The 24,535-nt window shown below is 42.9% G+C and overlaps 2 protein-coding genes across 2 annotated transcripts; both read right to left on the bottom strand.

Annotated features, from left to right (window-relative positions):
- Positions 1 to 81: 81 nt before the first annotated feature.
- LOC121553461 (cyclic GMP-AMP synthase-like) lies at positions 82 to 1,785 on the bottom strand. The gene is made up of 4 exons (XM_041866584.2): positions 1,387 to 1,785; positions 984 to 1,259; positions 696 to 795; positions 82 to 472 (listed from the first exon to the last, which is right to left on the bottom strand). Exons 1-4 carry the CDS (start codon positions 1,574 to 1,576, stop codon positions 139 to 141), a joined length of 900 nt encoding a protein of 299 aa, XP_041722518.2. The 5' UTR covers positions 1,577 to 1,785; the 3' UTR covers positions 82 to 138.
- Positions 1,786 to 5,096: 3,311 nt separating this feature from the next.
- On the bottom strand, positions 5,097 to 24,222 carry eef1a1a (eukaryotic translation elongation factor 1 alpha 1a). Its single transcript, XM_041866350.2, has 8 exons — positions 24,118 to 24,222; positions 22,464 to 22,636; positions 22,031 to 22,210; positions 21,509 to 21,805; positions 20,043 to 20,193; positions 6,603 to 6,859; positions 6,029 to 6,263; positions 5,097 to 5,923 (listed from the first exon to the last, which is right to left on the bottom strand). Exons 2-8 carry the CDS (start codon positions 22,605 to 22,607, stop codon positions 5,799 to 5,801), a joined length of 1,389 nt encoding a protein of 462 aa, XP_041722284.1. The 5' UTR covers positions 22,608 to 22,636; positions 24,118 to 24,222; the 3' UTR covers positions 5,097 to 5,798.
- Between the last annotated feature and the right edge of the window lie 313 nt (positions 24,223 to 24,535).

Here is a 24,535-nt window from a genome sequence, read left to right as displayed (position 1 = left end):
CTGCTCTTCAATTCCTCCTGCCTATGCCATTGCTTTTAGAATAGACAACATTATGGGATCACAGCTGTACTCCACTTATGTCTATTGGGGCTCTGGATGAGTCACTAAGGGGGCCGTGATTGAGGTAGTCCCGACTCACTAGTGGAAGATGGGGAAACCATTGTTGCGCTCCTCCTCAATGTGCTGGGCCAGGAGCTGACAGCTCTTGCGGTTGTGGCCGGAGCCCAGCAGGTTGTGTGTGGGGATGAAGAAGTTGGGGAGCATGCCTTCTTTCAGGTGGCCCTCAAAGTCCCCCAGCAGCTGCTGGAAGCAGGGTCCCAGCCGGGTCGCCTCCCAGTCACTGTCCTTGGTCCTGGAGCAGCAGGCGTGCAGCAGGGTGGTCTTTGCGTGGTAGGAACAGAACTTGGACATACTAGGGTTATTTGCCTTCAGCAGGCCCAATAGGTGCTTCAGAAGCTTTAGACAGTCCTTCCTGAAGGAAGAAAATGGGCAAGCCTCAGGCGCACATGATCATACACAATTTATCAATGTAAATGGGTTTGGTTAATAATGATTCAAGAAATGTACAATTTAAAGGTCTACTTCATGGAAAGTACACTTTTCTCGTTAATTATTCCCTGTACTGTAGCTGACAATATTTGTCAAGGTTTTGGCAGGGCACTATGACTACAGTATACATTCTACAGTAGGCTTACCTGCAGCAGCGAGTCCCACTGGTCTCGCAGCAGGTCTTCTGGGAGCCATGATTAGTTAGGATATTCTTCTCCACATGCGAGAATGAGATGCGCCATGAGTCTGTGCATAACAGGACAATAAAAAACAGTTAGGATACTTGGCAAAAGGCCATACATGCATCTTCCCCTTTCTACCGAACTCTCGTTCATGAACAAATCACAAATGAAAGTGATAGCATGTTTTTTAACAAATGAAAGTGAGGGCATGTTTTACGCGCAATGTGTAAATGTTGTTGACCTAATGGTTACCTCTAGCGCAGACCCCATCCCGTTCCAACGTGCCCTTTCCCTCATACTTCGGAACGAGGTAGTATTGCTTAAACTTTTGTTCTTTCTTCACTTTGGTCCCAAGCCAGTTGTCTATTTTGAAGCCTTCCTGTGTGAAAGTGGGCCATCTCGACCTGACCTCTAGCCCCAGAACAATGTCCAGTGAGATACGGACAGCTCCCTCCCGGTTTATCTGTAAGGTCACTGCCGGGCAACCCTTCTGCTTCTTCTCCAACAACACGTCTTGACAGAAGTTGTCTATTGAAAGATGTGAAATGCAATTAAGAAATGTTTTACCATACATACACAATTTCTCTACTTATACAACCTACAAAGCAATCAGTCGTTTATGCATTTGGGAAGCGCGCGCTGCAGTCGTACCCACCTTTGTGTTCCTTCAAACACTTTATAACCTCGTTTCTGAAGTCTTTAAGCATTCCACTCGCAGATAGCGTGTTGTCCTCATGTAGAAAGCGATCCAGCGAGTGTTTTCCCCGTTTAAATCCCACGCTATAAAAAGCGCCATCATCCCCAAATGGTCGAATATTCACCCGCTGGACCGGCAAAGTCAACATCACATCAAATTCGTCGGGATTAGAAATCTATATTTATCAAAACATAAGAAGAAATCCATAAGGCATGAAAGCGTATTGGGTCACATTGGTGGTGCACGATTGAATTTATTACCCACCTTTAGATTCTCGTAGTAACTTCCAGTGCGCATAGCATTTACATATTTGAAGCATTCCGTACACTTTTTCATGTGGTCCATTATACACTTGACCAAGTCATTAACAATTTTTGCTGATTCCGATTTCTCTGTCATCTTAATCTTTAATTGATCAAGGGTTGTAAACAGGATCTTTGAGTCAACATAACCGTTTCTGACCATCCATGAACTGGTCTTTCCTTTTAAGCACTTGTCCAGTGGGACAGTTGGCTTTCCCTCAGTGGTGCACTTAGGCTGCTTATGCTCCTTGGTTATCTTGTGTTTCTTTTCCTCAGGGATCTGTTGCGTTTCCTTAGTGTCCATCACTGGTTCCTTTGGAGGTTCTGGACTCTTTGTGCGGGCCCCTTTTGGACTCTTTGTGCGGGCCCCTTTTGGACTCTTTGTGCGGGCCCCTTTTGGACTCTTTGCGCGGGCCCCTTTTGGACTCTTTGCGCGGGCCCCTTTTGGACTCTTTACGCGGGCCCCTTTTGGACTCTTTGCGCGTGCCCCTTTTGGACTCTTTGCGCGGGCCCCTTCTGGACTCTTTGCGCGGGCCCCTTCTGGACTCTTTGCGCGGGCCCCTTCTGGACTCTTTGCGCGGGCCCCTTCTGGACTCTTTGCGCGGGCCCCTTTTGGACTCTTTGCGCGGGCCGCTTTTGGTCTTCTTGGCTTCCCTCTCCCGCTCATTGTAGTATGTATGATCGTGATGCGACACCCACAAGTGTCTTCTATGCCAGATAAATGATTGTATTCACTTTCAGTTTGTTGAAATGTGATTGAACACTCCCCTTTCTATATACAGTATCAGCTCATCGCCCTCTTGTGTCGCAAGCTAGTGAGCCAGAGTAAAGAAAAGCACATTTACTCCCACCCCACGCTTGTCACATAATGACAGCTTCTACCTACCGCCAGGAATGGGCACAAATTACAAAATACCATCAAAGATCAATGTATCAAAATAAACTACAAAATATTTGTATTTTGAAATGTATTTAATTAAAATGCATATTTGTATTTGAAAATACATTTGCAAGTAGCTGAACCAAACAGCAACAAAATTCTCAATTGTTACAGAAACTATTTACTTGCTATGACTGTGATATGTTGTTTATCTACCTTAGTTGAATGCACTGACTAGAAGTCACTCTGGATAAGAGGGTGTGCTAAATGACAAATGTACAGTGGGGAAAAAAAGTATTTAGTCAGCCACCAATTGTGCAAGTTCTCCCACTTAAAAAGATGAGAGAGGCCTGTAATTTTCATCATAGGTACACGTCAACTCTGACAGACAAAATGAGGAAAAAAAATCCAGAAAATCACATTGTAGGATTTTTAATGAATTTATTTGCAAATTATGGTGGAAAATAAGTATTTGGTCAATAACAAAAGTTTCTCAATACTTTGTTATATACCCTTTGTTGGCAATGACACAGGTCAAACGTTTTCTGTAAGTCTTCACAAGGTTTTCACACACTGTTGCTGGTATTTTGGCCCATTCCTCCATGCAGATCTCCTCTAGAGCAGTGATGTTTTGGGGCTGTCGCTGGGCAACACAGACTTTCAACTCCCTCCAAAGATTTTCTATGGGGTTGAGATCTGGAGACTGGCTAGGCCACTCCAGGACCTTGAAATGCTTCTTACGAAGCCACTCCTTCATTGCCCGGGCGGTGTGTTTGGGATCATTGTCATGCTGAAAGACTCAGCCACGTTTCATCTTGCCCTTGCTGATGGACGGAGGTTTTCACTCAAAATCTCACAATATATGGCCCCATTCATTCTTTCCTTTACACGGATCAGTCGTCCTGGTCCCTTTGCAGAAAAACAGCCCCAAAGCATGATGTTTCCACCCCCATGCTTCACAGTAGGTATGGTGCTCTTTGGATGCAACTCCGCATTCTTTGTCCTTCAAACACGACGAGTTGAGTTTTTACCAAAAAGTTCTATTTTGGTTTCATCTGACCATATGACATTCTCACAATCCTCTTCTGGATCATCCAAATGCACTCTAGCACACTTCAGACGGGCCTGGACATGTACTGGCTTAAGCAGGGGGAGACGTCTGGCACTGCAGGATTTGAGTCCCTGGCGGCGTAGTGTGTTACTGATGGTAGGCTTTGTTACTTTGGTCCCAGCTCTCTGCAGGTTATTCACTAGGTCCTCCCGTGTGGTTCTGGGATTTTTGCTCACCGTTCTTGTGATCATTTTGACCCCACGGGGTGAGATCTTGCATGGAGCCCCAGATCGAGGGAGATTATCAGTGGTCTTGTATGTCTTCCATTTCCTAATAATTGCTCCCACAGTTGATTTCTTCAAACCAAGCTGCTTACCTATTGCAGATTCAGTCTTCCCAGCCTGGTGCAGGTCTACAATTTTGTTTCTGGTGTCCTTTGACAGCTCTTTGGTCTTGGCCATAGTGGGAGTTTGGAGTGTGACTGTTTGAGGTTGTGGACAGGTGTCTTTTATACTGATAACAAGTTCAAACAGGTGCCATTAATACAGGTAACGAGTGGAGGACAGAGGAGCCTCTTAAAGAAGAAGTTACAGGTCTGTGAGAGCCAGAAATCTTGCTTGTTTGTAGGTGACCAAATACTTATTTTCCACCATAATTTGCAAATAAATTCATAAAAAATCCTACAATTTGATTTTCTGGATTTTTTTTCTCAATTTGTCTGTCATAGTTGACGTGTACCTATGATGAAAATTACAGGCCTCTCTCATCTTTTTAAGTGGGAGAACTTGCACAATTGGTGGCTGACTAAATACTTTTTTCCCCCACTGTATATGTGAAAATGAACATACCAAAATTAACTGCAAAGCACACTGGGTATTATTGTTGGCCTTGTTTTGGGGTGGAGCTCATTAGAATAATACTCAGCATGCTTTGCAATTGTTCATTTTTACATATACATTTAGTTCATATACTTGAAAGGGAGCCACAATGGTGTAACCGCTATAAAAAAATTGAATAGAAAATAAAACTACACCTCTCAAAGTATCTTGTTAGAAAATACATTGGTGTAAGTTCAGCCCAGTGTAATACAAAATACATATTTCAAATACATGTAACAGAAATACTGCCCATCTGCCTATTGTCAGGTAAATCACGTGATAAATGTACGACACTAAATCCCCATCTTCCATCAAGGACTTGCATTTCAATATGATGGATACAACGATAGATACTGTATGTAACTTGTACTTTTCTTGACCCTCATGAATTAACTAGTTTACTACACCATGGCAAAAGACATAAGTATAAGATGTCTCCTCAGATATCCATGAACCCCGGAGGGGATTCATGAGACAGGACGCACAGCTTAGAGCATTTTAATGATTCACTTCAATCATACTCATCATTCAATCGAAAAAGGGTAGAGACATTCTGGTTGGTTAAATTATCTTTAATGTCATGACAAGACTTGTGCCATTTTGGACAGCGTAAGGTGCAACAGCTTCTGCCAATTTAAAAGTTTTCCAGTGCAAAGATAGCAAAACGCCAATTAAAAGTGCTGGGAGAGTCAACAATTGGTCTACTCAGTGTGCCTAGAGTGAGACATTTAAAACGTGTATATATTTTTTCCTTTAAAGCTATAACACAACATACACTTTAGAGAAATTTGTTTCTACTTGTAAGAGTTTTAAGTTATTACCGAAGGCTGCTATAAAGCACCAGGTAGTTTACAAATGAACACTAAAAGCAAGACAACAGACCACGTGAAGAGTGACTTATAACTGCAGTCCAGAGAGGAAGGGGGTGGCAGTTACCACGGCCCTCTATGGTTACAATATCTCACACATGGAGAACATGGTCATTCACATATTTAACAGTACACGTTTAAAACTAGCAATGTGCTATTACAACGTAAATAAATACATATGAATCTAACCACTTTGAAATGAGAGAAAGAACAAACGCTGTCTTAAGGACTAGGCTTAATATTTGTTTCTTTCCTTCTGATACTTTTGCGATGCATTGTGATTATTAACCAGTGTTTGACTATGGAGTTGAAGCAGCCAATAAGGGGGTGGGGTTGGGTGACTACTGTCCTGCCATGGGTGACTCTGGAGTCGGCAGCGCAGCACAACATTCATTTGGTCTTCTGCGCCTTCTGGGCAGACTTGGTGACCTTGCCAGTGGAGGGGGCTTTCTTCTCAACGCCCTTGATCACCCCGACTGCCACAGTCTGGCGCATGTCACGCACTGCAAAACGACCTGCAGAGAGAGGATGTCAGATCAATGGTAACTTCAAGGGAGAGTGGAATCTTTTTCAAAGAATTCCAACCAGGCCCAAGAGTTATACTACCCAACAGTACTCACCCAGTGGAGGGTACTCTGAGAAGCTCTCCACACACATGGGTTTCCCCGGAACCATGTCCACGATGGCGGCGTCCCCAGACTTCAGAGCCTTGGGGTTGTCCTCTAGCTTCTTGCCTGAGCGACGGTCAATCTTCTCCTTGAGCTCAGCAAACTTGCAGGCGATGTGGGCAGTGTGGCAGTCCAGCACTGGGGCATAGCCAGCACTGATCTGACCTGGGTGGTTCAGGATGATCACCTAGAGGAGATATCAGACAGTCAACATAGTTGTTCTGTCAGCACCTGTATCAGCAATGATATTAGATGTTGGCCTCTTTGCTGCCAAAAATAGCTCCCCATAGCTCATCACACTGTGCCACAAATTGATATTTGTGAGAGAAAAGCAGTATGAAAGAGGAAAGGAATAGATGGGATATTAATAGTAACCGCCAATCTATATCATCACCACCAATACTTGTATCCATGTGATCACTACCGTGTATCATAGTTAAACAATTTTTAGTTGTATGTATGACTTTTGGTTCTATGGTTTCTACACCTCCACAGTAGCTGTGAGTGTGTATCTGGCCCTGCCCACCTGAGCAGTGAAGACTGCTGCCTCCATTGGGGGGTCGTTCTTGCTGTCTCCGGCCACGTTGCCACGGCGAATGTCCTTGACGGACACATTCTTGACGTTGAAGCCCACGTTGTCTCCGGGCATTGCTTCGGTCAGGGCCTCGTGGTGCATCTCCACAGACTTCACCTCAGTGGTCACGTTAACAGGTGCAAAGGTCACCACCATGCCTGGCTTGATCATGCCCGTCTCCACACGCCCCACGGGCACTGTGCCAATACCTGAGGGAGAGTAGATAAGAAAGTGAAGGTGGAGGGAGTATGAGGAAGGGATGTATTAGGGATGTGCATCTTTCAAGACGATTCGATACGTATCTAGATGCATGGGCTCCGATACGATACAGGAACGATTCATTTTAGTTTGAAATGATTCGGTTTGATTAGAGAATGCAAATTAATTACTTAAATCATACAATGTGATTTTTTTTATTTTTGTTTTAGATTCCGTCTCTCACAGTTGAAGTGTACCTATGATAAAAATTACAGACCTCTACATGCTTTGTAAGTAGGAAGACCTGCAAAATCTGCAGTGTATCAAATACTTGTTTTCCCCACTGTACATACACCTTAGCCAAACACAATTAAACTCAGTTTTTCACAATTCCTGACATTTAATCCAAGTAAAAATTCCCTGTCTTATGTCAGTTAGGATCACCACTTTATTTTAAGAATGTGAAATGTCAAAATAATAGTAGAGATTTATTTCAGCTTTTATTTCTTTCATCACATTCCCAGTGGGTCAGAAGTGTACATACACTCAATTAGTATTTGGTAGCATTGCCTTTAAATTGTTTAACTTGGGTCAAACGTTTCGGGTAGCCTTCCACAAGCTTCCCACAATAAATTGGGTGAATTTTGGACAATTCCTCCTGACAGAGCTGTTGTAACGGAGTCAGGTTTGTAGGCCTCCTTGCTCGCACACGCTTTTTCAGTTCTGTCACACATTTTCTATAGGATTGAGGTCAGGGCTTTGTAATGGCCACTCCAATACCTTGACTTTGTTGTCCTTAAGCCATTTTGCCACAACTTTGGAAGTATGCTTGGGGTCATTGTCCATTTGGAAGACCCATTTGCGACCAAGCTTTAACTTCCTCTGTAGCTCAGCTGGTAGAGCACGGCGCTTGTAACGCCAAGGTAGTGGGTTCGATCCCCGGGACCACCCATACACAAAAAAAATGTATGCACGCATGACTGTAAGTCGCTTTGGATAAAAGCGTCTGCTAAATGGCATTTATTTTATTTGATTTATATGTTGCTTCAATATATCCACATAATTTTCCTTCCTCATGATGCCATCTTTTTTGTAAAGTGCACCAGTCCCTCCTGTAGCAAAGCACCCCCACAGCATGATGCTGCCTCCCCCGTGCTTCACAGTTGGGATGGTGTTATTCGGCTTGCAAGCCTTCCCCTTTATCCTCCAAACATAACAATGGTCATTATGGCCAAACAGTTCTATTTTTGTTTCATCAGACCAGAGGACATTTCTCCAAAAAGTACGATCTTAGTCCCCATGTGCAGTTGCAAACCGTAGTCTGGCTTTTTTTATGGCGGTTTTGGAGCAGTGGCTTCTTCCTTGCCTGAGCGGCCTTTCAGGTTATGTCGATATAGGACTCGTTTTACTGTGGATATAGATACTTTTGTACCTGTTTCCTCCAGCATCTTCATAAGGTCCTTTGCTGCTGTTCTGGGATTGATTTCCACTTTTCGCACCAAAGTACATTCATCTCTAGGAGACAGAATGAGTCTCCTTCCTGAGCGGTATGACGGCTGCGTGGTCCCATGGTGTTAATACTTGCGTACTATTGTTTGTACAGTCATGGTCAAAGGTTTTGAGTGACACAAATACTCATTTTCACAAAGTCTGCTGCCTCAGTTTTGATGATGGCAATTTGCATATACTTAAGAATGTCATGAGTGATCAGATGAATTGCAATTAATTGCAAAGTCCCTCTTTGCCATGAAAATGAACTTAATCCCAAAAAAACATTTCCACTGCATTTCAGCCCTGCCACAAAATGACCAGCTGCCATCATGTCAGTGATTCTCTCATTAACACAGGTGAGAGTGTTGACGAGGACAAGGCTGGAGATCACTCTGTCATGCTGATTGAGTTAGAATAACAGACTGGAAGCTTTAAAAGGAGGGTGGTGCTTGAAATCATTGTTCTTCCTCTGTTAACCATGGTTACCTGCAAGGAAACACGTGCCGTCATCATTGCTTTGCACAAAAAAGGCTTCACAGACAAAGATATTGCTGCTAGTAAGATTGCACCTAAATAAACCATTTATCAGATCATCAAGAACTTCAAGGAGAGAGATTCAATTGTTGTGAAGAAGGCGTCAGGGCGCCCAAGAAAGTCCAGCAAGCGCCAGGACCGTCTCCTAAAGTTGATTCAGCTGCGGGATCGGGGCACCACCAGTGCAGAGCTTGCTCAGGAATGGCAGCAGGCAGGTGTGAGTGCATCTGCACGCACAGTGAGGCGAAGACTTTTGGAAGATGGCCTGGTGACAAATGGTTGATCAAGGAGGGCAGCAAAGAAGCCACTTCTCTACAGGAAAAACATCAGGGACAGACTGATATTCTGCAAAAGGTACAGGGATTGGACTGCTGAGGACTGGGGTAAAGTCATTTTCTCTGAATCCCCTTTCCGATTGTTTGGGGCGTCCGGAAAACACCTTGTCTGGAGAAGACAAGGTGAGCGCTACCATCAGTCCTGTGTCATGCCAACAGGCCGAGGGAGATTGACAGTTATTTTGTGTTTTCTTCTATTTGCGAATAATCGCACCAACTGTTGTCACCTTCTCACCAAGCTGCTTGGCGATGGTCTTGTAGCCCATTCCAGCCTTGTGTAGGTCTACAATCTTGTCCCTTACATCCTTGGAGAGCTCTTTGGTCTTGGCCATGGTGGAGAGTTTGGAATCTGATTGATTGATTGCTTCTGTGGACAGGTGTCTTTTATACAGGTAACAAACTGAGATTAGGAGCACTCCCTTTAAGAGTGTGCTCTAATCTCCTCGTTACCTGTATAAAAGACACCTGGGAGCCAGAAATCTTTCTGATTGAGAGGGGGTCAAATACTTATTTCCCTCATTAAAATGCAAATCAATTTATAACATTTTTGACATGCGTTTTTCTGGATTTTTTTGTTGTTATTCTGTCTCTCACTGTTCAAATAAACCTACCATTAAAATTATAGACTGATCATTTCTTTGTCAGTGGGCAAACGTACAAAATCAGCAGGGGATCAAATATTTTTTTCCCTCACTGTACCACAGTAACATCTGACAAAAATATCTCATAACACTGAAGCAGCGAACTTTGTGAAGACCAATACTTGTCATTCTCAAAACTTTTCACCACGACTGTACAGATGAACGTGGTACCTTCAGGCATTTGGAAATTGCTCCCAAGGATGAACCAGACTTGTGGAGGTCTACAATTTTATTTCGGAGGTCTTGGCTGATTTCTTTTGATTTTCCCACGATGTCAAGCACAGAGGCAATGAGTTTGAAGGTAGGCCTTGAAATACATCCACAGGTACACCTCCAATTGACTCAAATGATGTCAATTAGCCTATCAGAAGCTTCTAATGCCGTGACATCATTTTCTGGAATTTTCCAAGCTGTTTAAAGGCACAGTCAACTTAGTGTATGTAAACTTCTGACCCACTGGAATGGTGATACAGAGAATTATAAGTGAAATAATCTGTCTGTAAACAATTGTTGGAAAAATTACTTGTCATGCACAAAGTAGCTGTCCTAACCGACTTGCCAAAACTATAGTTTGTAAACAAGAAATTTGTGGAGTGGTTGAAAAATGAGTTTTAATGACTCCAACCAAAGTGAATGTAAACTTCCGACTTCAACTGTGTGTGTGTGTGTGTATATATGTTAATTATACACACACACAACCGTTCAAAAGTTTGGGGTCACTTAGAAATGTCCTTGTTTTCCATGAAAACATGCATGAAATGAGTTTGAATAGGAAATATAGCAGAATGTATAGGAAATGTAGTCATTGACAAGGTTAGAAATAATGATTCTTAATATAAATAATAATTGTGTCCTTCAAACTTTGCTTTTGACAAAGAATCCTCCATTTGCAGCAATTACAGCCTTGCAGACCTTTGGCATTCTAGTTGTCAATTTGTTGAGGTAATCTGAAGAGATTTCACCCCATGCTTCCTGAAGCATCTCCCATAAATTGGATTGGCTTGATGGGCACTTCTTACGTACCATACAGTCAAGCTGCTCCCATAACAGCTCAATAGGGTTGAGATCCGGTGACTGTGCTAGCCACTCCATTATAGACAGAATACCTGCTGACTGCTTCTTCCCTAAATAGTTCTTGCAGAGTTTGGAGCTGTGCTTTGGGTCGTCGTCCTGTTGTAGGAGGAAATTGGCTCCAATCAAGCGCCGTCCACAGGGTATGGCATGGCGTTGCAAAATGGCGTGATAGCCTTCCTTCTTCAAGATCCCTTTTACCCTGTACAAATCTCCCACTTTACCACCACTAAAGCACCCCCAGACGATCACATTGCCTCCACCATGCTTGACAGATGGCATCAAGCACTCCTCCAGCATCTTTTTATTTGGTCTGCACGATATATTGTTTCAGCATCGACATTGCGATGTATGCGTCCGCAATAGTCACATCGCAGAACGTGTGATTTAGTAAGGTAAACATATATCAGTCTACAATATATATTTTTTAAATGTTAAACTAGCATTATATCTGTCTGATTTAATGTAATTTACTCCGATTTATGGGTTATTGGATACACAGTTTATTATTATTATTTTAAACACGGAGTTCGTTGCCATACGTGGTTGCCATGCAGGCTCTGCTTGCGCGTGATGAAATGATGAGCGAGGAACAGGCAAAAAAGACCGATATTGAGAATTTGGTTGCAAAAAGAAATGTGTAGTATCTGAGGAATTATGACTTTGCTAAGGTTTTCAAATGGAACCTGAGAGGAGGTTTATTCAGCTTAGAGGGAGCATCTGGGGAGCAGTTTTAGAGGGGCACCCTAAAGCAGAGGAAGTGTGTTAGGTGTCCTCCTGGGATTGGTCTGTAGGGGAACACCCATATCAGATTACATAGAATATATACCACAGTTGGGACAAAGGAAGACAGAATAATCAGATTTGAGATGGGGCGATTATTCTCCGGGTATCTGCAGGTATCTGTAAATCGACGCTGTAACCCTTTGTTATGAATAAACCTTTATGATGAAAATACAGCGTCAGCGGTTCTCCTTGGTCACACAGCATAATTAGCAACGTTTACTCGACACAACAAATGCATTGTCAATTATATGGAAATATTTCAGCTACAGACAGGATGATGTTGACCAAAAACAGGTACTTTGTCGAGAGTGCCTTGCAATTGTTGCCACAACACGAGGCAACACGACCAATTTGTTCGATCATTTAAGGCGGCACCACAAATCTTCGTATGACGAGTGCAAAGCATCTCAATGCCCTCCAAAGCAAAAATCTATTTCAGATGCCTTTGCCAGTATTACACCATACGAGAAGGGTTCCAAACGGCAGAGAGAAATCACAGATTCAATAACATTTCACGTCGCTAAAGACATGGTACCAATTAACACGGTTACCAAAGAGGGTTTTAAAAACATGATCCGGTCGCTTGACAAGCGGTATGTAATGCCATCACGCAACTATTTTTCTCAAGTTGCCATCCCAGAGTTGTACGAAATGCAAGGCACAAGTTGAAACAGAGCTGTCACAAGTGGAATATTATACAGCAACAACGGACTTGTGGTCCAGCCGGACAACGGAGCCCTACATAAGTCTGACCGTACACTTTATTAATGAGGACTTCCACTTGAAAAGTCGCTGTTTGCAAACTGCATTTTCCCCAGAGGATCATACATACATCCTGTATTTTTTCATATAGCAATATATAATCGCAGAAAAACAAAATATCGCAATGTCAGTTATTTCCAATATCGTGCAACCCTAGTCTGCGTCTCACAGATGTTCTTTGTGATCCGAACACCTCAATCTTCGATTCGTCTGTCCATAACACTTTTTTCCAATATTCGTCTTTTGTTTTAATTGGCCAGCCTGAGATATGGCTTTTTCTTTGCAACTCTGCCTAGAAGGTCAGCATCCCGGAGTCGCCTCTTCACTGTTGACGTTGAGACTGGTGTTTTGCGGGTACTATTTAACGAAGCTGCCATTTGAGGACCTGTGAAGCGTCTGCTTCTCAAAGTAGACACTAATGTATTTGTCCTCTTGCTCAGTTGTGCACCGGGGCCTCCCACTCCTCTTTTCTATTCTGATTATTGTGTGTGTGTATGTATGTATGTATGTATGTATGTATGTATGTATGTGTGTGTATATATTGCAGGTTTTCCTACTTACAAAGCATGTAGAGGTCTGTCATTTTTATCATAGGTACACTTCAACGGTGAGAGACGGAATCTAAAACAAAAATCCAGAAAATCACATTGTATGATTTTTAAGTAATTAATTTGCATTTTATTGCATGTCATAAGTATTTGATACATCAGAAAAGCAGAACTTAATATTTGGTACAGAAACCTTTGTTTGCAATTACAGAGATCATACGTTTCCTGTAGGTCTTGACCAGGTTTGCACACACTGCAGCAGGGATTTTGGCCCACTCCTCCATGCAGACCTTCTCCAGAGCCTTCAGGTTTCGGGGCTGTCGCTGGGCAATACGGACTTTCAGCTCCCTCCAAAGATTTTCTATTGGGTTCAGATCTGGAGACTGGCTAGGCCACTCCAGGACCTTGAGATGCTTCTTACCCACTCCTTAGTTGCCCTGGCTGTGTGTTTTCGGGTCGTTGTCATGCTGGAAGACCCAGCCATGACCCATCTTCAATGCTCTTACTGAGGGAAGGAGGTTGTTGGCCAAGATCTCGCGATACATGGCTCCATCCATCCTCCCCTCAATACGGTGCAGTCGTCCTGTCCCCTTTGCAGAAAAGCATCCCCAAATAATGATGTTTCCACCTCCATGCTTCACGGTTGGGATGTTGTTCTTGGGGTTGTACTCATCCTTCTTCTTCCTCCAAACACGGCGAGTGGAGTTTAGACCAAAAAGCTATATTTTTGTCTCATCAGACCACATGACCTTCTCCCATTCCTCCTCTGGATCATCCAGATGGTCATTGGCAAACTTCAGACGGACCTGGACATGCGCTGGCTTGAGCAGGGAGACCTTGCGTGCGCTGCAGGATTTTAATCCATGACGGCGTAGTGTGTTACTAATGGTTTTCTTTGAGACTGTGGTCCCAGCTCTCTTCAGGTCATTGACCAGGTCCTGCCGTGTAGTTCTGGGCTGATCCCTCACCTTCTTCATGATCATTGATGCCCCACGAGGTGAGATCTTGCATGGAGCCCCAGACCGAGGGTGATTGACCGTCATCTTGAACTTCTTCCATTTTCTAATAATTGCGCCAACAGTTGTTGCCTTCTCACCAAGCTGCTTGGAGGTCTACAATTTTATCCCTGATGTCCATACACAGCTCTCTGGTCTTGGCCATTGTGGAGAGGTTGGAGTCTGTTTGATAGAGTGTGTTGACAGGTGTCTTTTATACAGGTAACGAGTTCAAACAGGGGCAGAAAATACAGGTAATGAGTGGAGAACAGGAGGGCTTCTTAAAGAAAAACTAACAGGTCTGTGAGAGCCGGAATTCTTACTGGTTGGTAGGTGATCAAATACTTATGTCATGCAATATAATGCAAATTAATTACTTAAAAATCATACAATGTGATTTTCTGGATTTTTGTTTTAGATTCCGTCTCTCACAGTTGAAGTGTACCTATGATAAAAATGACAGACCTCTACATGCTTTGTAAGTAGCAAAATCGGCAGTGTATCAAATACTTGTTCTCCCCACTGTATATATATATATGCACAGTTTATATTTTTGTTCTGAGTGTGTATATACACGCGCACACGCAGTGCATTCGGAAAGTATTCAGACCCCTTTACTTTTTCCACAATTTGTTACGTTACTGCCTTATTCTAAAATTGATTAAATACAAAATGTTTCTCATCAATCTAGACACAATACCCCATAATGACAAAGCGAAAACAGTTTTTTTTTTAGAAATGATTGCAAAGTTATGTAAATAAGTTATGTTTTTTATTTTTAAGTATTCAGACCCTTTGCAATGAGACTCAAAATTGAGCTCCGTTGCATCCTGTTGCCATTGATCATCCTTGATGTTTCTACAACTTGATTGGAGTCCACCTGTGGTAAATTCAATTGAATGGACATGATTTGGAAGGGCACACACCTGTCTATATAAGGTCCCACAGTTGACAGTGCATGTCAGAGCAAAAACCAAGCCATGAGGTCAAAGGAATTGTCCGTTGACCTCCGAGACAGGATTGTGTCGAGGCACAGATCTGGGGAAGGGTACCAAAACATTTCTGCAGCATTGAAGTTCCCTAAGAACACAGTGGCTTCCATCATTCTTAAATGGAAGAAGTTTGGAACCAAGACTCTTCCTAGAGCTGGCCGCCTGGCCAAACTGAGCAATTGAGGGAGAAGGGCCTTGGTCAGGGAGGTGACCAAGAACCCGATGGTCACTCTGACAGAGCTCCAGAGTTCCTCTGTGGAGATGGGAGAACCTTCCAGAAGGATAACCATCTCTGCAGCACTCCACCAATCAGGCCTTTATGGTAGAGTGGCCAGACAGAAGCCCCTCTTCAGTAAAAGGCACATGACAGCCCGCTTGGAGTTTGCCAAAAGGCACCTAAAGACACTCGGACCATGAGAAACAAGATTCTCTGGTCATGAAACCAAGATTGCACTCTTTGTTCTGAATGCCAACCGTCACGTCTGGAGGAAACCTGGCACCGTCCCTACAGTGAAGCATGGTGGTGGCAGCATCATGCTGTGGGGATGTTTTTCAGCGGCAGGGACTGGGAGATGAAAGATGAATGGAGCACAGAGAGATCTTTGATGAAAACCTGCTCCAGAGCGCTCAGGACTTCAGACTGGGGCGAACGTTCACCTTCCAACAGGACAATGACCCTAAGCACACAGCAAAGACAACACAGGAGTGGCTTCGGGACAAGTCTCACTGTCCTTGAGTGGCCCAGCCATAGCCCGGACTTGAACCCGGTCAAACATCTCTTGAGAGACCTGAAAATAGCTGTGCAGCGATGCTCCCCATCCAACCTGACAGAGCTTGAGAGGATCTGCAGAGAAGAATGGGAGAAACTCCCCAAATACAGGTGTGCCAAGCACAAGGTATGGAGTAAAGGGTCTGAATACTTATGTAAATGTGATATTTCAGTTGTATTTTTAATACATTTGCAAAAAAATTCTAAAAACCTGTTTTTGCTTTGTCATTACTCATCAAACGATGTTGAAAGGGGGCTTATGGTAGAGAAATGAACATTAAATTCTCTGGCAACAGCTGTGGTGGGACATTCCTGCAGTCAGCATGCCAATTGCACACTCCCTCAACTTGAGACATCTGTAGCATTGTTGTGTGACACAACTGCAACATCTTTTTGTGGCCTTTTTGTGTACCCAGCACAAGGTGCAGCTATGTGGTGATCATGTTTAATCAGCTTCTTGATATACAAAACCTGTCCGGTGGACGGATTATCTTGGCAAAGGAGAAATGCTCACTAACAGGGATGTAAACAAATTTGTGGACAATAAGCTATTTTGTGCGTTTGGAAAATTTCTGCGATCTTTTATTTCAACTGATGAAACATGGGACCAACACTTTACATGTTGCGTTTATATTTTTGTTCAGTATATATCACAACTATGGATTTCATCCCCATGCCAAAATCGAATGGTTTTGACCGTTTGGAAGTTTTTACTTATTGAGCTTCTCTTACATTTACATTTGTCATTTACACTCCAGAGCGACTTACAGGAGCAATTAGGGTTAAGTGCCTTGCTCAAGGGCACATCAACAGATTTTTCACCTAGTCAACTCAGGGATTCAAACCAGTGACCTTTCGATTACTGGCCAACACTTTGGCCATGCAGTGCACCTCACAAAAGTGATTGCTGTTATGAAATTATCAACTTTACCCTGTATATCTAAAAAGGACCATATACACTGATTGTTTAAAGCAAAACTACCAAACCTATTGCTGATGGTGAACCTTGACAATGAAAATAAAATATATTGTAAAGCCCCATTCAGCAGGTATAGCCAGATGAAAGTTGTCTCCGGTAGCTTAAAAACAATTTTCAACAGTGCATCGATAACAATAACCTAGCAAATTACATAGGTTGTCACTCAATGAATAAAGCCTAACATCACGCAAGCCATTTTAGCATTTGAATGCTTAAAAACCTCTACACGATCGGCGTCCCTATACCGGGACGGTTGCTGCTCAATATGCGATATGTGACTAGAATGGCGTTGTGAACAACAGCCAACTTTCCAGGACATAGACATGTCTTATATGGGCAGAAAGCTTAAATTCTTGTTAATCTAACTGCAGTGCCCAATTTACAGTAGCTATTACAGCTAAAAAGAGACCATGCTATTGTTTGAGGATCGTGCATAACAACAAAACACTTTTGTCACGGCAACTGGTTTGATACAGTGGGGAAAAAAATGACAGACAAATTGAGGGAAAAAAATCCAGAAAATCACATTGTAGGATTTTTAATGATTTTATTTGCAAATTATGGTGGAAAATAAGTATTTGGTCACCTACAAACAAGCAAGATTTCTGGCTCTCACAGACCTGTAACTTCTTCTTTAAGAGGCTCCTCTGTCCTCCACTTGTTACCTGTATTAATGGCACCTGTTTGAACTTGTTATCAGTATAAAAGACACCTGTCCACAACCTCAAACAGTCACACTCCAAACTCCACTATGGCCAAGACCAAAGAGCTGTCAAAGGACACCAGAAACAAAATGGTAGACCTGCACCAGGCTGGGAAGACTGAATCTGCAATAGGTAAGCAGCTTGGTTTGAAGAAATCAACTGTGGGAGCAATTATTAGGAAATGGAAGACATACAGTTGGTGTTCAGACCTTGCCTTTGCAGGCGTGGTTCCCTTGCGCGCGCTGAATAAATGTAATTCAATAGGGTTTTCAGTACATTTATCTAAAGCATCACCATTTAAATTAGGTGTACCTTTTTAATTTGAATTTTCAAAAGTGTTGAGAAAAAAAGAGCAGAAGTAAAATAAAATAACAGTAGGGAGACTATATACAGGGGGGTACCGGTGCAGAGTCAATGTGCGGGGGCACCGGCTAGTTGAGGTAATATGTACATGTGGGTAGAGTTAAAGTGACTATGCATAAATAATTAACAGAGTAGCAGCAGCGTAAAAAGATGGGGTGGGGGTGCAAATAGCAGTACATACAAATGTTTGTGTGAGAGCTGTCTTGTAGCATGTGGAGGGGCGTGGCCACCAAGCGCACAGGTCACCATTGTCTGCTCATTAAGGGACACTCCATGACTAATTGGGGGGAAAGAGTTTATGCTCTAGTCCAGCTCTTTAAAAGTATTCTAGATCATTCTGTATCGTACAGGTTATAGTATCTAAACTGTTATTGTAGTCGTTTACTTTGCTAAGTGTTTCTTGGCTTAGTTTGACAAAGTGCTTTCAATTACAAGTGTTTCCTGTCACCTGGTCTCTGCCAGGTTATAAATGCTCAGGTGTAGAGCTTTATGGAGAGGAAGATGGCCGCCTGTCTCTGCAGGGGTTAGTTAGGGTTGTTCTGAGCCCTAGGGGCCAGTCAGGCTGCTCTTCAGTCTTTTTATATTCATTTGACTAGTTTACTAGTTCATCCGTTTATTATTTTATTTGAGCCTGGTCCACCACCTTGTTGGATGATTTTGTGTATTTATAACTGCACCTACTCCAAGAGCCTTAAATATAAACCATGCACTGGATCTTCTGCTTCCTGCCTCTCCTTGCTCACCAACACCAGCCAGACAGCTTGAACCATCCAGGGCAAAATTAATAATAAAAAAAAAAACTGGTTTGGAGAGACTTTACATACTAAATATATTGGTGAAAAGAAAATGGTGGTTTGATTCATCATGAAAGTTGCCATATTCAATTGTTCAATCCATTAAATATTGAAGGTGAGAAAAGTGTACAATAGGGGTTGAACAGTAGTCCTATAAATCTACCCTAATAATCCTCACTAATCATGGAACTGTGATGACAACGGTCCAGTCGTTGTGAACCGTGCTCCAGGTTTAAACTGCTACAAATGGTCTGCGTCCCGTAATGATTCAAATAGGCTACATGTCCCAAATTATTGCACGACTTGTAATATGTTAGCCTAATATGATCCACTGTTGCTAGCGATCCTCAGGAACAACCACACGAACCTAGGTAAACTAACGATGTAATGGAATGATGCAAAATGAAAGGAAACTAACACTAAAGTCAGTGACAGTTATAAATGTATGCGGGTATAACTGACGGTGGCAACCGATAGTGGCTAATATTTAACACTATATAAATTGTTACAAAAATTATAAAATTAAACATTCTAGAAATCATAATTCAACTCTAGGTTTGGCGCTCTGCTGTCATTTGCACATGGTTACAGAAGCCTATAGCTTGGGTCTGCAAATTTCATCCCATGTTAAGGCCAGCTTTTCATAAACTGTGGAAAAGGTGATATGCTGGTTTCACATTTGTCTCCAGCGATCATGAGGTAAAATAGGTCTAAAACTATTTATATTTACAATCCTCTAATCCAAATGGCTTACTCATTTACCTAGCTCTTATCAACAGCTTTTATCCATTTGTAAATTACAGTGCATGAAGAATGGTGTTATTTTGGTGGCGGCGGGGGGAATATGTTGTTCCATTTGAAACCGACAGGTTGCGTGACCTTATTCATCGTTTCATCGCGCATAAAGGTGCATGAATTATGTCAAGGTCAGAATACGGTGTATCTGACATCTCGGCCAGCAAACTTTTTTAAAAATCTGCACCCCAAACGAATAGTGGGTCAATAGCATGCTATTCTAATGCTTAAGTTCAAGGTCAGAATACGCGTAGAGAGAAGTGCATATAAAGGGAATTACGTTCCATTTACTCGCGCTTCACTCGGGTTGGAATTCCCCCATAATGATTCATTAGTATTTTGCAGTGTCAGCAAAGTTGCATGCAGTTTGACACTGAAGGAGTGGACTCATCAGTTGTCTCAAAATATGAGGTATTTTCGGATGGAAAAAAAACACACAAAAAGGTGAACCAGCGTTATGTTTTAATCAATTTTCGGACCGATGCGTTCTACATTTGAATCAGTTCGGGGTACGCAGACCGATGCACTAATATCTTAAACATTTGAATCGGGGACCGATGCATATCGGTGAATCGTTACATCCCTAGGATGTATCATTATGGATGGACAGCCTCTAAGGTGGGTGCGATGCTCACCTCCAATCTTGTAGACATCCTGCAGGGGTAGGCGGAGGGGCTTGTCGGTGGGGCGGGATGGGGGCTGGATGGCATCCAGAGCTTCCAGCAGGGTGGTACCGGACGAACTGCCATCCTTCCTGGTGATCTTCCATCCCTTAAACCAGGTCATCTGGGCACGCAGGAGACCGGAGTGAGCAGTAGGTCCAAAGCACAGTTATAAAGTGCGCCGTGCTCCACATTTTTCATTGACTTACTTTCTTCAAATTAAAGTGGAGAGCAGATTATAATAGGGGTGTGCCGAATACTCGGATAAAACAAGTATAACGAATATGGAGAATATTCAGAATATGATTGACACAAGTGATCAGATTTATTACATTTTTTCAGCTGTCAGCACGCATCTCTATTTCACTCAGTGTGAAGCCCTGTGTGCTCCAAACAACTATTGACTAGTTCTGTCTGTAAAGAAACTGGCAGACTATTTGTTGAGCCTGCTGCAATGATTGGATTAGAACAAGCCGCTCTATCTGCTCTACTTTCCCCAGACACGCACGGCTGTTTTCACTCACAGTCACTCTTCTCGGGGCACAAGTCTCCCCTTCTCCAAACATCATATATGAATCAGAATCCGTAGCTAGTCATTGTTGTTCAATCTAGTTATTTTCTGTAGACTTTGCTGAGGCCATATGGTTGTTTTTGTCTGTCTACTTGGCGTTGTTTAGTAGGCCTACTTTGTCCGTATAATTATTCCATTGCTGACGATGTCTGTTATGTCGTGATCCAAGCCCATGCTTCTTGCTATTATTATTTATTCTGGCCCAGACATGTTTACCAAGCGACATATCATTAGAAAATAAAATTACAATAATAGTTATTTTAATTGTACAAATGTTGTGGCATAAGTGTCAGGAGATAAGTTTTGCTCCTCTCGAAAGTGAAACAATATATGGGGCAAGCGAATTAGCCTACCTTTCTCTAAATCTGTGTCTGGAATAAATGCATGCAGTAGTAGCCAGCCATGCATTAGGGTATTTATTAGCTTATTTCGTTGATAATTGAATAGGGCTAAGTAAGTAAATGGCCCTAATGTGCATTTCCATCTGTCTGGGTCATTTACCTTTGAACAACGTGTGTGTGAAGGAACATAACAATGCGCAGTAATGTGCACTTGCGGTATAGGCTTTACCAGCATTTAAAGTGCACTTCTGGGTTTTTCTGATTACGAGTATCAAGTGTGATAAAACGGATACGATTACGAGTATCAAGTGTGATAAAACGGATACGATTACGAGTATCAAGTGTGATAAAACGGATACGATTACGAGTATCAAGTGTGATAAAACGGATACGATTACGCGTATGACGTAATCGGCACACCCCTACATTATATTACATATACTCATAGACCGCTCACTGTGGCTGCAATGCTATCCTAGTATAACGATAATAAATAATAAATGCACTTTAGCTTCTTGCTTACGTACATTAGGACTGGCCTCCAGCATGTTGTCTCCGTTCCAGCCAGAGATGGGAACAAAGGCTACCGTATCTGGGTTGTAGCCAATCTTCTTGATGTAGGTGCTGACTTCCTTCACAATCTCCTCATAACGCTTCTGGCTGTAGTTGGGCTCAGTGGAGTCCATCTTGTTGATGCCCACGATCAGCTGCTTGACCCCCAGGGTGTAGGCCAGGAGGGCGTGCTCGCGGGTCTGCCCATTCTTTGAGATGCCAGCCTCGAATTCACCCACGCCGGCTGCCACAATCAGCACGGCACAGTCTGCCTGTAAACACCAGAACACGTGAATAATAAATACAATTGGTTTTCAAAACCCATATGCAACTAAGATGGCACTTTATGAGTCCGCAAATTGCCTGTGGTTATAGTACAGCTATAACCTAGCCTTGAGAACCAAAGTTGCAAGTTTAATAATAGACTTCCAGGAACTTGAGTGGAGACCTGGTAGGTGTCTGTGTGTAAGGAAGGACTGTGTCATTGTGGTTCAGACCTGAGAGGTTCCAGTGATCATGTTCTTGATGAAGTCCCTGTGTCCGGGGGCATCGATAATGGTGACGTAGTACTTGCTGGTCTCAAACTTCCACAGTGAGATGTCAATGGTAATGCCCCGCTCCCTCTCTGCCTTCAACTTGTCCAGCACCCAGGCATACTTAAAGGAGCCCTTCCCCATCTGAGAAAACCACACATCACTCGTTATATAACGTTACTGAGGAGAAGTCAATGGTAGTGAAATCTATTGCCAAGATGAAGGATAGTCAAATTTGACACTTATATTGTCATATCTTGTCTATCTTTAAGTAGCCTATACAGATTATTGGTTAATACAATATAACAGCAGTGTAGAGACCCTTTTTATAACACGTCGGCCAACAGAACAGACTATCAATAGATGTTTGCAAACTACATTACCAACTCTTACTCACCTCAGCAGCCTCCTTCTCAAACTTTTCGATGGTCCTCTTGTCAATGCCACCGCACTTGTAGATCAGGTGGCCAGTGGTGGTGGACTTGCCAGAGTCCACGTGGCCGATCACCACAATGTTGATGTGAAGCTTCTCCTTGCCCATGGCTGACTTGTTAAAGTGACAGTGAGAGTCTGCAGGTGGAAAAGTGCAGCATGGTCTATGGATATGAAAGGATTTCCTGGGCAAAGACTCCGCAAGGGAATACAGTGAATTACAGCACCATGGACAAGGACACTAAAGCTGACTTCCCATTGCGTAACAGCCCCAGCAGCTACTGCCTCAGCATAACTTCTAAGGACAAACACAGTTTACACACAAAAACAATGTCACCACGAGACCAATCAGCAATCATTTAATGTCAGCAAATTGTCAGTGGGCACAGAACTGCGTCAAGCTCAAGACACACTGTTAGTTTCTTTTTCTCCTCACATCCGTCCACACACCTCTCCTCTTCCACTTAGCCAGCCAGCTAGTTATCCCTATTTTCCTCGGTCACCCAAAACTTTTTTTATTGTCAAACACCAGATGGGCTCAGTGAAATGTTGTTTAACAAGGTCAGCCATAGTAGTACCGTGACCCTGGAGCAAATTAGGGTTAAGTGCCTTGCTCAAGGGCACATCAACAGATTTTTCACCTCGGCTCAGGTGTACTCGCCCAACACTATAAGTGCTAGGCTACCTGCCACTGCTCAGCTCAGCAGTGAGACAATGAGACAATCAGCTCTTATGTCACTGAATATCCTCCCTATTCCGTATCAACTTGCTAACGCCTCAGACAGTCCTCCATTTTGTCATGATCCTTGCCATTGAAAGTGCAGCTGCCATTGAAAGTGCAGCAGCCATTTCTGAAGCCAGACTACTGCAGTGGAATGCACAGGTTAAATGCTGGGGAATAACACCATAACACACATGATATTATTTAAATAAATGCCAGCTTTACTAGGGCAGTAGTGTTGAATCCTTTTCATTGACTTACATGACAATGACAGATAAATACAACACAAATTCACTATTTTTCCAATTGCCAAATTGATCAACACCCTAGGTTGTTGATGTTTATGACAGACCAGTTCATTAGGTGAGCAATGTATGGAAATGGTTACAGTAGCCTAGTTCTGCATGCTTATCTAGGTGCACTGGGAGCTGATACCAGATATAACCAGAAATCTATTTCTAATAGAACATTCTGGTAGCTTTGAAATAGTTTATTTTTTCTTTGCAATAGTTTTGTTTTTCCAATGTTAATTTGACTTTGCTGTCCATGTAGCCTATTTAAAAACAGGTCACTGGAAAACGGGGGGTGGGTGCTACAATTAGCAGCGCAACCGGATAATTATGATCAAGTCAAAGGGGATTTAGCAGGATTTCCAAACCGCCCTCCTGCCTCTGCCGCCATGTTCTCTCATCCCCTCCGTTTACTGGAATGGCCTATCTATGCGCATTAGCGGCCGACCGTCGTCTTCCAAAAACAATGCAATATTCACACTCACACAACCGTTACGCGCAACAATATAAGGGCGAATTGAAAATATAAACATTCTGTCATTCGCCATTTACAGCATTGGATTTGAAACAATGTATCACATGCGTAGTTAACGGAAACTGTTGCCTACCTGCGCAAACGAGTGAGTCAAGTTCGGTGCTGAATGAGACTGTGACGAGATGCTGATCCGTTTATCGCAGACAGGAGGGGGTTACGCAATTGCGCTCAATGCTCATACCCCTTCGTTCGTAGTATATACCAGTGTCCTAGACGTAGAGCCAGTAGCGGTGCGTGGGTAAAATCACTGGGGAAGCCAAGCCATATTCACAACCTGTGTTGAAATAATTGCGTTGTTTGCTCTATAAATCCTGTTAATTCATATGCCTTGAGACCATGATACAGTATAGGCCTAAAGGCCGAGACAATAAGAAGACAGTGGCAGAATAAATTCCCACCTTTTGTTTTATCACAAAACCGGATATCAACCTCTGTCCATTTAAGTCCACAAAGCATATTGCATGTACAGTTACATGACCTACAGCATGGTC

This window comes from Coregonus clupeaformis, chromosome 37 (assembly GCF_020615455.1).
Source record: "Coregonus clupeaformis isolate EN_2021a chromosome 37, ASM2061545v1, whole genome shotgun sequence".
Lineage (NCBI taxonomy): Eukaryota > Metazoa > Chordata > Actinopteri > Salmoniformes > Salmonidae > Coregonus > Coregonus clupeaformis.
Note: the sequence above shows the minus strand (reverse complement) of the source record. Positions and strands in the feature narration are given on the sequence as shown.